Here is a 15,307-nt window from a genome sequence, read left to right as displayed (position 1 = left end):
GTTGTTTTTTTACACAGCATAATAAATATGCTCCTTAGAGAAGCAAGGCTCTGAGTAAGGCAAGTTTGCAAAAAAGTAGAAGCCTGGTTTTTGAATTTGCAGGTACCAGTATAGATAAAGTTAGGCATCATGTAGAGCAATAATGGGAAATTCACACACCCTTGAATGTTCATCCTCAGCTCACCAGCTGTGAGAGGATGGTAAAAGCTACTATTCACAAACGCTGGAGGGCTGTTCTACATCTCTGCCTTAGAGCCTATTCTATAGAAAATACCTAGGTCAGGATGTAAGTTCTATACAAGTGGCATGAATATTAAGGACAAAAAAATATCACTATCAGTGCCTTGCTCTAAAATGATCAAAATGATAACTCTTGAAACAACCAATTCTACCACCTACTCATGCATTTTGCACAGCTCCAGAACTGCTCTAAATACCGTGATAATGTGTACACTACTCTTAACTAAAATGCCTGTTAGTCTCACTTACTCTTCGTACAGGAGACATTGCATCTCTGCTCCAGGTTATAGGATCATCAGTGATACAATGGGCCAGATTCAATTCAGTGAGAAAAATGTTTATCACATGAAAAGTCATGGACGAGATTCAAACTGAGATGCAATTCACTTTTATCATGTTAAAACTCAATTGAAGTCTATGGGGGAAAAAAGCGCTTTCTACTTGAATTGAATCATGAGTTTTCACGTGATAAACCATGAGAGAACTTTTTCTCACTGAAATGAATCTGGTCCAATGTATGAGGTTCTCAGAGAGTGTCACATTACTAATCATGGGCCACTTGGAAAGCTAGGGAGGCTAGTAAAACAGGATTAAAGGAGAAGAAAAGGTATAATAATAATTGCTTACCTGATGACTAATTCTCCTATTAGCTGATTATACTTTTCCATCTCCTTTAATTCTACAGAATACAGGCTGGTGCACTATAGATTTCTCAGATCATAGACAGCAGATAATGTACGATTTATTCAATCAAAGCCTTTAAGAACACTGAAACATACATACACTTTGTGTCATAGCAACCTTAGTGCAGGCATTGCACTTGAGTTGGTTACATAATATTACTGAATCAGAACACAGGTTCACATTCTCTAAAGCAATGCATGATGTATGCCTCGTTAAACTTATTCCCTCCCAGTTCCAGTACTTTTACTCAGACAACTATTCATACATACCTGCATAAAAGCTTTATTGAATGTAAGAGGCACAGCTTGCCTAGCAGGTGTCATTAAATCTGGAAGTTTGCGTTTGCTAAAAAGGTACAATTTGAGGAATGTAGTGGAGTGGATTGGTTTAAGTAGGATGGAAATACAGACCATAACACAGTAGTTAGCTGTCTGCCTTGGGGGAACATGGCTTATTTAGTTTGAGCTCTGCAGAGACTACATTCCTCTAACCGAACATTAAATCCCTGGAGGATATGCGCACATAGGAGCAGACAGAGTACTCTTATTAAGGGCAATGAGCATGTTGGGCCTAATAAAGGATACATGGAACAGCATATGGTTTGTCGCGCTTTTGTTAATAACCTTAACAATTACAGCAGAACAAATGGTACTATTGCAATCGCATCTCCTTGGGGACTCATTTTTTTTTTCTCTCTCACACTAGTAGTATATTCCTCTCTCTCCCATTTCTTCCCTTTGTGGCTGGATGCCAGAAGAATGTCTTTGCCTTGGAAGCATCATTGATCTGGTCGATAGTGCAGAGTTATGCAATTTGCGATTCAAAATATCCATGATCTGTACTTCAGATATGGATTACTAAAATGTGAAGAAGAAAGCACAGATGACCCGTGACACTATATAGATTTTATCAAAGGGTTTCTTGATACTCTCTGACAAGTTTACCCATATCTACTCAATGTTATCATATACACATTGAAGAATCCATTGGAGAGCCAAACAGTTCTATGTTTTTCGGACCACTTGGGTCCTTTCCAAACTGCACCAGAGGAAGTAAAAAAAGTCATAAAAACTTCACAGCACGGTGTGGCAAGTACTGTATATATTTTATATATTGTTACCCATCTGATGATTTCAATTTAGTGCAAACCACACCTAAGCCTAACTTGTGTTTTGCTTGGTTTTAATAATGGCAGAAGACAGATAGTAGTCAGACATATATCTTCACTTCACAGATTAGTTAGGCATAAAATATAGAGCAGTTTTCACATTCTAAAATTACTTATTTGTATCTAGAAATCTTCATTTAAAGGCACAAGATGCCTCACCTACCATATATGGCATGCTATATATTTACAGTATGTTTCATTTGTTTTATATTCAGTTTTGCATTTGTAACATAATGAAAGACCAGATGACTGACCAGTAAATGGTTAAAATAAGTGCTGTACATACTATAATTTGTATTTAGCTCTTACACATATAAGATCAGATTGCAAAACCAAATGTTTAACTAAGTATCCTAATGGAGTTGCTGTGTTTAGGAACATTGCTCTAAAATGCCTACTTGTTTGTTTTCTGATATCTAGATATCATTATCATTAAATGTAATGGCAGTGTGGAAAGTACAAGTACATTAGTTTTAATGGACATGGAAATGCTAGCAAAAACAAAACTCCACCACCGCATATAAGCATATAATTGTGGGTATTTTGTTTGAAATGTGCATATCCGGCAAAGTAAAGGGTTAACAACATGAGGATGACTAACCCTAATGTTTTCATTATTTAATAATTAGTTAATGGGCGAATTTCTCCCGCTTCGCTTTGCTGAAAAATTTGTGAAAACAGGGAAAATTTTTCGAAACTCGAATAGTGTTGACGTGCTACAGTTTTGATGCAAGCAACTTTTCCGACGAGCGTCCAAAATGTTCGCCTGCTGAATTTATTCACCCATCACTATTAATAATGCAAATCTGTGAGACAGGGGGTAACTACAGAGGAAGAAGGAGGGCCCAGGAGGTATACGGGTCCCATGAGGTCCTAATTTATATACAGTTTCAATAAATATTGGTAAAACAGGTCAACCTCTATACATTTTGGGGTCCAGTTATATCTATGTATCTATAATTTGCTGTGGGGCCCAGTAATATCTAGTTATGCCACTGCTGTGAGACTCTTCTTACAGATGTACTGTAGCAAAATGTCACTTTCTGAATCATCTGGGTGGGCAGTGTACATTATGTTCTATGTGAGAGTGAAAATGCATCTCCTTCCTGTACTGTGTGCAGTATGCCATAAACAGGTTCTATTTTTAAAAGCAAATGATATACAGCCTGTGGTGAGAATGTCTCGTTCTCTTGTTGATGGATAATCCCGAAAAACCATCTTAAAGGGCATGCATTTCTACATGCAAATGTATGAGTGCTGTTGTGGAGTTTACAAGCAAGAACAATTTACGTAAAGTCCTATAAAAGGGTTAAATATGTACCACTGATGGCAGATGTGAATTTAAGTGGCGTGTGATGAGTTTAATTCCCAGCAGTAGGTCGTATGGTCAGGCTCCTCAGAGGCAGTATCTCTGCTGGTGCCCTTGTTAACTTCTGTGATTCCCTCTCTGCACAGCAATGGGTTGCCAGACAGACAGCATAATGGCACACATGTCTCAGCTTACTGCTTAAATGACTCCCAGAATAGACAAGCGAACGATGGGCCTAATTGGTCATCGCTTGCCTGTGTCCTCCACTGTAATTGTTTTGTCAGCAGAGCTTAAAGAAAAAGAAAGTTAATGTTGACTTCTTCTCTGCTTCAGCAAGCTATGACCACCAATGCCTGACCAGGGTTTGTGCACCTGTTATATTCACATGAGAAATAAAAGGTATTGTACCATATTAATACGTTACATAAGGAGTTCCTGGTGCAGCGCATTTAATTTTGGTGGGTGCTATGGAAATTTATCAGCAATGAATAAGTCACTTCTCCCTTTGCTTGTTTCACCAAAATTAGATTTTCAGCACAGAAGAAAATAAATCTTACAAAATGGTTTTTCCTCACTTTGTTGTAGGTGTTAAATTCTCTCTGTTCAGGGTTCTATGGAATTCTTTGTGAACATAATAAAACATATTTTAACCAAATCATAATTTTGCCCATGTTTTGCTTTAGATATGGCTAACCCCAGGCTATGCCTCAGTCCTAGTACATGATAACCAAGGACTGTTGAATACATATACTGTAGCAACAGGATATCTAATGGCTGTGAAAAACATGGTAAAGTAACAAGTACATGGAAGGCCACAGGTATTCTTTAAGTAAAACAACAGATAACTTGGGGTATCTAAGAGCATACATATAGATTTGCTTTTGCATCAGATTTAGGGAGCCAATGTTTCTTGAAATATTGCTCTAGTCACTATTCACCAATTGTAGTCAAATACTGGTACCTTGTATAACCATCTACTTTCAGTAATCCAGTTGTGATGTAAATTAATGCACAATTATTTATGTGATGCTAGTACTTTGCCTTTACTCCAAATATGGAGGTCATCCCTACTTAAAGGAAAACTATTCCCCTGAACAATGTAGGTCTCTATAAAAATATATTGCATAAAACAGCTCATATGTAAACTCTGCTTCGTGTAAATAAACCACTTTCATAATATACTTTTTTTAGTATTATGTGTCATTTGGTAATCCTAAATATAAAAATTGCCATCTTATGAAAAGGGCCGCCCCCTCTGATCCTATGATTCACGGTGCACACAAACAAACCATACATGTTAGGTCATATGAGTCAATTAGCTGACAAAGTTCTGTCTTTTACTCCACACTTCTGTTACAGTTAGAGCTGCAGTATTTCTGGTCAGGTAATCTCTGAGGCAGTACAGAGAATATCATAAATTGGAGGCTCAAGGGAAAAGGGCACAATTTATTTAAATATGTATTCCAATTTGGTAAGATTATTTAACATGCCACCTAATATGATGTAAACTATCTGTTGAGTAAAGTAGAACTAAAGCATAACTAAAGAAGTAGGGTAGAAATGGTGTACATTATATTTTGGACTTCTGTACCAGTCCAAGGCAACCACAGCCCTTTAACAGTAAATATCTGTGTCTCTGAAGATGCCCCAGTAGCTTCTCATCTACTTTTCTGCTGATTCACTGCACATGTACAAGATAAAAAGAGAAGGAGCACACCCTTCAATTGAGCTACGGGGTGCTAATCCATAGGTGACTCCCCATAAGGGTCTCCAGAAATATTTACAAGTATTCAAAATAATGGATAGCACACCCAATTTGAGGAAAAATAAGCTAATTTATTCCAAAAAAGAAAAGGAAATAATTAACAAAAAATAAATGTAAGAAGGTGAGCCCAAAGCGTTTCGAACTTAAGGGTCTTCTTCAGGGGCACAAATCAAACAAAAATCAAAAAGGCACATGCTCTGTGCTGCGGTCACTTACTGAGCTTAGGGACCAACTTACAATATACAGGGCACATAGAATATAAATGTCACAGTATAAGGCTGCTTAGTAATTAATACATGACAGCACAGAAACCAGTGCAACTAACATCAGAAATTAATAATCAGACCTGTAGCATCAGCTTATATTACAGACCAACCTTATTTTATGCTTCATACTTTGTGACGACGCCTAATCTTAGCTTCTTAACAGCTGCTCAAAGCCACTGAGCATGTGAGTGTCACAGACACTTTTCAAGAAGGCGACCCCCTGTGACAAGTTTGAAGTCCATTGTTGCTATTGAGAAGCTGAAACTTTAGGCTGGTGCAATAAGTTCAGTATTTAAAATATGGCATTCTTAGCTATATTAATTTTTAAGGTTTAGTTCTCCTTTAAAAGTATTCATTTTTATAATGGGAGACATCAATGAAAGAATCTATGGGAAAGCCTTCCTGTAATTCGAAACTTTTTGGATAATGGGTTTCCAAATAACGTACAAAAGTACAGAAATATACTTATCCCCCTAACATATCCCTAAATGGCTCCCCTGTCATCCCCTCTCTCCGGGCTTGGTTCCTTGGAGCATCTTTCTGCCCTCTCCTTCACAGATTATATCCCATTAAATATGTATAATACACTCCACCACAAATTCTAATACAATCTCTAATTCTAATCATCCCACACATTGACAACTCAAGCTCTCTACTTATTGGGATACCCCTCCAAAAACTGTCACCACTCAAGTCCATAATACATGTAGCTGGCAGGCTGAACTAGTTTATCAAGCACTCCTTCTCTGCAAATCCCTACATTGACTTACACTACCCATTCAAATGAGATTACAACTCTGTCCCACACTGTTTTCTTAACATCAAACTGTTTATTATGCTCTTTTAATGATCAACACCTCACTTATTACCTCCCAACATACACACATATGAGGCTTCCGTTGCACCCCCTCTATGGCATTCCATTCAACATTCCATCAGACATTCTTCCAATCTTTCAGCCCTTAGGATATATTTTAAAACACATTTCTTTAGAAAGCTCCCCATCCTCTAGCTTAGCATCACTTAAAGATATGCCACATCTCTCACTTTACTCATGATACTACCCAAGCAAAGACATTTTGTGTCATGCCCAATCCTTTTATATTTCACACAGTTCTAAAGCTACTTCAACTTCAATATTGGTCAGTGTTTCTATGTAATCTGTATGTTGTGTGCATCCTTCTTTTGTACAAAGTTACTGAACATGTTGGCTCTTTATAAATGCTTGTTAGAAAAACATATAATACTACTGATTATAGCAGATATTCGCCATTGCCTTCTGGCAATGAAACCAATTAATATTTTTATGTTGTTAGTTAATTTAGAGGGTCAAAAATATCATTAATGATAAAATTAGGGACTGTCCATCCAAGCAAAAAACTGTTGCAAATTAGGCAATGCTGAAGACTCTGAATAAAAAAGGGGACTGAAAGTACAAGTATAAAAGTGGCAATAGATTTGTGCTTGCATTTAATAAATAAACCATGTACACAAAACAGCAGCAACCTATTCTTCAGCAAGCAGCTATATTCTCATTCCAAGTAATTATCTCTAAATCCAAATGTGTTGTCTAATTAACAACCTTGACAAATATGACATTTTCAAGTTCTGATAACAGCACTTGCTGCTAATGTTTTGTATCACTGTAAGGTGGTTCAATATCTAAAACATTTATTTTGTAGTAAAGGGGAACTGTTTCTCTTATCAGCATCATCTAAACTGGATGTTTAATATACCTGTTTACACCTGATGCAACTAACGCACAGGATTTTACCTGTTTTAACTGTCTGACATAAAATATTACATATCATTAGAATGATTAATTTATTATTCAGTCACCGACTACAGCTTTGTGTGTGTATCAACATTAAATAAAAGGGAAACTAAAGCCCCATAATGCTACAAATGATGCAAGTATAGGATTTATTGTGCCAGCCCAGGGGTGCAGGGGCTTTAATAAGTAAATATCCACAATTACAGTGGTCCCCTGGTGTTCCATATCTTATGCAACATTTGCCCTCTGCTGGTGGTATGCTGACATTTCCAGAATGCATTGAGTAGCAAACCAGTACACCCCGTAAGCAAATACAGCAGCCCAGAGCACACTGAGCATGTGCAACATATCTCCATATCTCCAGGGAAGTTCAGCAACGATCAGAAATACATAGTTATAGGGAGTTAACTTTGGAGGCATAATTCTTTACCTTCACATGCCTAATTTACCTTGATCTTGAAACAGTAAAACTCGTGAATAATCTAGATGTTTTCTAAATATTGTGTCTGTCTTTGTTACATAGTTACATAGTTAAATTGGGTTGAAAAAAGACCAAAGTCCATTAAGTTCAACCCCTTCAAATGAAACCAAGCGCACATATACACACAAACCCACTGAAACTATATACTGTAGATTGTGATTGCTGCCCAGTCACAATTTAAATTCCCTAAATTTACCTTAAACTGGCCATACTTTTAAGATCCATTCATCTGGTAAAGTTGCAAGAAGAGTAGAGATCTTTCATAGGGCTGACCCGTTCGTATAGCCCTTTGGGACCCTTACAGGGAAAAATAAGCTGTCGAATGGGTCAGTTTAAATCTGCCCATTTGTGCTCAGACCTGAGTCTTGTCCATGCACAATATTTGTATAAGAAAGACTAATAATGAACCATTTAACTTAATTTGTCATCATCTATTTCTATTTCATACCCAATTTCCTCATCCACAACCACACTAGTGTGGCTTCAATCACTTCCTTGAAAATATTAATTAGTTCTGCTCTCTATGAAAGACTCATGCATGCTCTTATTCTTTATACAAGTGCAACTTTCTGCTAAATAACTTCCAGTCTTTTACGTTCCTGCTTATCTTTTTTTTACAGAATAATGTCATGTCTTCAACAATGTTTATTTGTAAATTTAAGAAACTACTTTACCTGAGTGTGAAGTGCTCTACGCTGGAATTTCCTACCAAATATAGCATTATGCTTAGGATCTCTCCTGGCCGTAGTGGGCGATCTGGAAGTCTGATGAAGACATTAGTATCCAACTGTTGTTCTTGCATCTGCTCAACTACAATAGGCTTATATAGACTGATACTTCCAATGCGAAGAAGGGGATGCTGAGTTGGAGCTTCTCCTCCCCTACGTGTCCCAGGCTCATATGAACACCCACCAGCTGGGTCCAGAGCATGCAAAGTATAAAACAGTTCTACGTGTAGGCTTTCTTCATTAAGTTCTGCCCCGTTAGAGGATGGTTTTCTACGTCCCATGGGTGCAACTGCCAATCCAAACCAGTTCTGTGGTAGTTCAGCCTGCGCAAGGCAAGTAGCTAGGTTTCCCCGAAGTCGGCATGAACTTTTTATGTCTCTTACATCCCGGAAAGCATGAAGTCGGACACAGGGTAGACGTTCTGTAACACTAAAGTCATCCCAGTCCCGGCCAGCTACGTAAAAAAGTACCTGTACTACTGGTTGACTAGCAGGTATCTTTGTGCGAATGATGTAGGCACGAATTTTCCAGTTTACAGTTAATTGGTCAGGGACCTCTAAGGTGCTTGAAGGTTGTAGCAGCTCTTTTGGCAAAACCTGCCCAGCAGCAAAAGGCCCCAAAGTAATATTAAGGATTGGTAATTCTTTTGTTTGAAACACCACAAAAGGCTCTGAACGTTGCAATAATGGGGTGCTTGAATTCCATGCTGGAAGAGGTCCAGCCTCTCTCAAGAAGAAGGCCAAACGTGTATTAGACAGGCGATAGCTGACTGGAAGTATGGCAGCTGGGGATGGTGAAAGTGCTGTGGGATGGGCTGAGTTTGTAGGCAGTACTTTGCAGGTTGCTGAAAGAGAAGAATTGAATATCAGGATAGAAGCTAAATGATAAAAGCATGAAATGTCATGTCTTAGCTTAAGCATGTTATGATACTGTGACTGAACTGCTGTACAAACACTCAAAATAAACTGATATACAATGGCACTCACACAACAACGCAATTTGCAAAAACTGTAGTGAGATTCCAGCAAACATATTGCATACTGGATTGATAGTCTTCTATAATGTTTAAGCATGCAGGAGTACCAAAGAGAACAGCACTTAGAGTTCCAGCTGTGCATTAGGATGTATGTACTTTGTTACGCAAGCCTACTAACAGTTTCATATTGAAAGGGAGTCTATACACTAGCTTCCCACTATAGTTTGCAATGCATCAGGCTGAAACTGTAAATCTATGGATGAACTACCGAGAATATTTAGTTAAAATAAAACAAGGAGAGGAATTTTTTTTTTTTTAATTGCATATATCTAAAGTTAGATGAGCTCCTTCCCAAATAATATCTCCTCAAGCTGGTTTCAATAAGTTTTTCCTTAGAGGTTTTTTATATATATATATATATATATATATATATATATATATATATATATATATATATATATATATATATATATATATATATATATATATATATATATAGTTTAAGCACAGACCACAACTGTCTTGTAACACAGAACTGCAGAAATGGAGGGGGAGAAAATCATTGAAGCATTGAACAGCTAAAAACGTTCAGAGTTGTGATCATTTGGTGCTCAGTGCTCTGATAGTTTCTTAACAGTTAGGTCTTGAATTCTAGCAGAGGAAGATCTTCACAGTGTGCACAGAGTATATAAAGGGGGTGAATGGTGTCACTGCTTCTAATGGGGGCTACGAAAGAATATTTTGCTACTTAGTATTCAAACCCAGGCTCTATGCTGAATGCAGACTCACCACGCAGGACTTGGCTAGAGCTCATTTGGGAGATGGGTGTGCTCCAGACATATGGAGGACAGGGTCGATCGCTTAACCCTTTCAAGAGACTGCACTTATTCCTTCTGTAGGCACTTAAAAGGTAACTGCCTCTGTTCACCATTGAAAGGCAAACTCCAGTCCCATTCTCAACTGGAATCAATGAATCAAGATATGAACACAAACACACAAAACCTGCAAAGCGAGGCAAATGCATTTAAACATTGCAAAGTCACAGCCCAATGCGGTACTACGGCAGCTGTATAAGAAAATGCGTAACAAAATTACCCTGCGCTTTTGTTAATTATTTAACACGTATGGAGTATTTCAGGAGGAAAAAAAATATAGTGCGTTGCAGAGAAGTGCTCTCGCAAAACCAATTCTCGTAATACAATTTTGCAGAGAAGATGTATTTAATTTCTTAGTGAGCAGCAATCAGGGCTGCATTAAAGCACTCTGCATTGTTCGGATACAGGAAAAAAGGCAGCATATATAGATTTAACATCTCCATACTCACAGTACTCGGATTTAGAATGAAATGTCCTCTTTGCAAATTAAACTGTCTGGCTCATTCAAAATCGATACCCATATTCAATTATGTGCATAGAGCTTAGCTCTGTTCAAAGACACACCTTTTACAGTATTATTGTGTGTAATAGAAAGCACACAAACTCTTATTTCTTCTACAATTTCCATTAAAGGAAGCTAATACTAAGGACCAATATACAAAATACGCTTATTTGCATTGCATAATTGATCTAAAAATAGAAATAATGAGATGCTGATTGTATGATTATTATCCTTTGGCTGTTCAACTCTGGGTTCAGTTACAGTGTTATGTTATATAGTTTTGGTTTTGTCTAAATTGCCATTGTCTGAGGCTGACCACAACCTTTTTTTTACTCCACAATCCTCCTGTTAGTGTTACACTCATCTGACAGAAAGGAAGAACTTTTCTAACAGCCTGTAAATGTAAAACGCATCTAACTATGCCAGCTACGGTAGATATTCCCCTATTCTAAGCACAATTCTGGAGAAAAATGTAAAGTTTATTAATAAATGTTTGCTTGATGCATTTTAAAATAGCACTGTTTTACTTAAGAGTTACTAGGAGATACTAGATCAAAGTCCGAAAATATTGGAAAAATGCTCCATACCATACTGTGGGTTCTACCGCAATGCAATCTTTCTAGAAACCCACTGTATTTGAGTGGAAGATACTGGATCCAAAACTGGTTGGAGTACTGCATGCATCTGGTGCAATTTGCAACCACAGCATAGGTGAGATGTGGACATTCTCATCAATTTCAAACTATTCTGTAGGTGCAAGCTTGATGCTAGGGAAACCCTTCACTTCCCACGTAGTCAGGTCATGTATTAGGTACAATGCTTCCTTGAGCCTGTTAATGTTGTGCTTTATGTGCAATGCACTGTGGAACCCTTTGTTGGCAGGCATATGTATGATAAGGCACACATACGTTGTGTATTCCATATTAATGTATGTCATTTTGCAAAGATTTTTGTGTCTAGCATTATTACTATAAATAGTAAATGAGCCCTGTTGTCATCCATTAAGTCGATAAATGACTTGCTGTGTTACTTAGAGTACCTTTATTCACTGAATCAGTTCAGTGCGTATGTCCCTTTTTTTCTTATTCTCTGAATTGTTGATTTGGGAATTCATTGGCCAGTGAATAAGTCCAGTAACGGTTGGTTTAGTGCTGCTAGGGAACCATTATAAAATGCTGCAGGGGAGGCAGGATATAAATCAAGTTGTGTTAAGGCATAGTAATGCTTTTAGAGCATTGAATGACAGTTGTTAAGTAGTTACAAATGTTTGCCTTTATTTTGTTTCAGAAGCATTTGCTATGTACCAATAGACAGACAATGCAGCTCCACTGACTGTAGAATAAATCAGAGTAGAGATTTTTTTTTATTAGGGGTCTATCACAGTTTTTCATGCATTCAATGCATGTTTGAGATGCAGGTGTAAGGGACACCTAAACAAATCATCTTATTATTCTACTTGTTTGTTCTTGTCAACTAAGAATAGTTAGTTGCTAAGGCCTAAGGCCCCCTGAACCCATTATGAACATCAGAATTCATCATTTAGTTATCTGCATTATCTTGAGATATGCTTGAAGGAATTCTCCAACAGAAAGAAAAATAACTTTTAACCTATAGCTGTTCTTAGATTAAATAAACTGCCATGTGCTGAATGAGTGCATATACAGTATATGAGTCCTTGGAATCATAAAGATAGAAATGAAAGTAGTGATCAATTATGGTTTCTTCACTTCATTAGCAATTCCAATGTACACCACTCGGATAGGGATGACATACTACAGGTATGGGACCTGTTATCCAGAATGCTCGAGATGTGGGGTTTTCCAAATAATGGATCTTTTTGTAATTTGGATCTTCATAGTAGAAGATCATATAAACATTAAATAAACCCAAATATGCTGGTTTTGCTTCGAATAAGGATTAATTATATCTTAGTATAGATCAAGTACAAGGTACTGTTTTATTATTATAGAAAAAAAGGAAATAGTTTTTAAATATATGGATTATTTGGATAAAATGGAGTCTACAGGACAAGGCCTTTCCGTAAATCAGAGATTTCTGGATAATGGGTTTTTGGATAACAGATCCTATACAGCAAGCGTATGGGGTATAGTACTTACATTTATATGTAACACACCACCATCTTAACTGAAAACTATTCCAGAATTCTACCTGAGAGAATATTTGCTTTTTATGCAGGTATCATTTTATATTACATCAAAATATGAACTCATATTACATTCTGATACAATGTGTGATTTGCTTGGTGTGGTTTGCTTCAGTGAAACATTTCTCATCACTCAGAGCTTGAATTGGAGGGATGCTCGGAGAAGTGAGCATAGTGTGATGTGCTAAAACAAGTACCTCCCACAACTAAAAGCTACACCCATTGTTATATTAAGCCTCAAGCACCATTTTTTTCTGGTTTCCTCCACTTTAAAGCAAAGACATTTTGCTATTTCCTTTTTGGTATTTCCTTCTAATGCACAGTTTGATTCCAAGTATATATAGATTTACCTATGTATGTGACCTGTGGGGACCCCAAAATGAAACAGTGCATTTGACTTTTCTTGGCTGCCAATTCAGCTTCTGCAAACACTGCACCTTTTCTGTGTATTGTGTGTCATAACAACCCCATCATATTCTATATTACCCAAGATTATTTCATATATATCATTCTTTCACTATTCCTTATCTGCTGCTGTTTAATACCTTTATTTTCTCTTTGTTTCCCGTTTTCTTCGTCTCTCCTTTTCTCTATAACCCTCTCTGATGCCTCCACCTCCTTCTTTATCTGTTTAACACTTCTCTATCTACTCTCTTATCTAATTCTCTCCCAGCAATCCCTTCTCTCCCTTTATCCACTATATATTTAACTATTTTATATTTTACCTCTGCATTCTATTTGCATGCAGAAGTGGAGAGGAGCAAAATAAAGTTCCATCACTGCCATCACTGCAAAATGTTCATGGAACATTTTAGAACAAATACAAATTTATTTTCATTTGGATGTAAAGTGCTTATTCAGAGGCTCCTGGAAATGGAACTGACATATTAAAAATGACATTTTGATGTCTAAGGGGCACATTTACTAAGCTCGAGTGAAGGATTCAAATGAAAAAAACTTCGAATTTCGAAGTTTTTTTTGGCTACTTCGACCATCAAATTGGCTACTTCGACTACGACTTAGAATAGAATGATTCGAACTAATAATCTTTCGACTATTTGATAGTTGAAGTACTGTCTCTTTAGAAGAAACTTTGACTACCTACTTCGCCAACTAAAACCTACCGAGCATCAATTTTAGCCTATGGGGACCTTCCCCATAAGCTTTCTATTTCTGATCAAAGGAAAATCGTTCGATCGATGGATTAAAATCCTTCAAATCGAACGATTTTTCCTTTCGATCGCTCGATCAAACTAAATGCAGTAAATCCTTCAACTTCAATATTCGAAATCGAAGGATTTTACTTCGATGGTCGAATATCGAGGGTTAATTAACCATCGATATTCGACCAATAGTAAATGTGCCCCTAAGAGTACAAAGTCTAAAGAGTGTCTATTAATGCTGAAAAAGTTAAAGGTTTTGATACCAACCATCTTTTGTTATAATATTACCTAATTCCCAACTGTTGACAGAGATTCTGCAATTCAAGATTTACCAGAATAATGATTATAGATGAAAAACTTTCAGAAATGCTGAGAGGTATTCAGGGACTTAAATGAATGTTCATTATATCTACAGATTTTTCAACGTACACTGATATTCAACCATTTTTTGTCCCTCTGTCTTTTTTCTCTCTAGCCTTTCACACTTTCTTCATTGTGGAATAACAGGTGCAAAGCTTTCCTGAGATCTAATATCCCATAAAAATGAAATATACGCAGACCTGTAAATTCTATAAGGTGATTAAAACTGGAGTAAACTTTGATCCTGTCATTACATTCCTTCACATGTGCTTCTAACGTCCCTATAGATTTCTCTTCTCTGTTGGCTAGTGCTGTTTCCATTGTGTATTCCACTGTTATTCCTGTTGGCATTTCCCCAATGTCCCTCACTTTTCATGCTGTTCTGAGTATCTCTGTTAAACAAATATGACTGGCTAGAAGCAACAATGAATGAGTGGCAGCAAATTTTTAAGATAAGTTACTGAATAATTCCTTTTTTTTACTTTTTCATTAAAGAACATATCAGAATTATTTTCTGGCCCCACTACCCCTTTGCACATGCTAATTTAGCTCGAATTGAACTTTGTAAAAGCTTTTTTTTTTTTGAGAAAAACAAGTTTCGAGTCAATGAGCAATTGCTTTTTCCTCTCCCTGTAACAATTAATTTGCCTGGCTATTGGGGATGTGTCTAAAGCTCACTGTTTCATTTCCCAAAGCACACTGCAGTGACATTACCTCTGTTGAAGAGTGTTAGATGTGTGTCTGTGTGCATCCAAACATGGGAGGAGATTTAACATTTTGTGTGTGTGACTGTCTCTATCTTTTTCTCTTATTTTTTAACACAGTCACTCTGGTGACCTGGTTTATCATTCC

At 37.0% G+C, this 15,307-nt stretch overlaps 1 protein-coding gene across 1 annotated transcript in view; it reads right to left on the bottom strand.

Moving 5' to 3' along the window:
- The window catches only part of tmem132e.S (transmembrane protein 132E S homeolog), a 246,825-nt gene that overhangs the window by 25,734 nt on the left and 205,784 nt on the right, over window positions 1-15,307 (bottom strand). Inside the window, exon 2 of the mRNA XM_018248589.2 lies at window positions 8,362-9,259. Coding sequence (XP_018104078.2) covers window positions 8,362-9,259 — 898 coding nt within the window. The remainder of the gene's footprint in view (window positions 1-8,361; window positions 9,260-15,307) is intronic.

Source organism: Xenopus laevis, chromosome 2S (genome assembly GCF_017654675.1).
Source record: "Xenopus laevis strain J_2021 chromosome 2S, Xenopus_laevis_v10.1, whole genome shotgun sequence".
Taxonomy (NCBI): Eukaryota; Metazoa; Chordata; class Amphibia; order Anura; family Pipidae; genus Xenopus; species Xenopus laevis.
The sequence above is the reverse complement of the archived record's forward strand: the minus strand, read 5'-3'. Positions and strand labels throughout refer to the sequence as shown.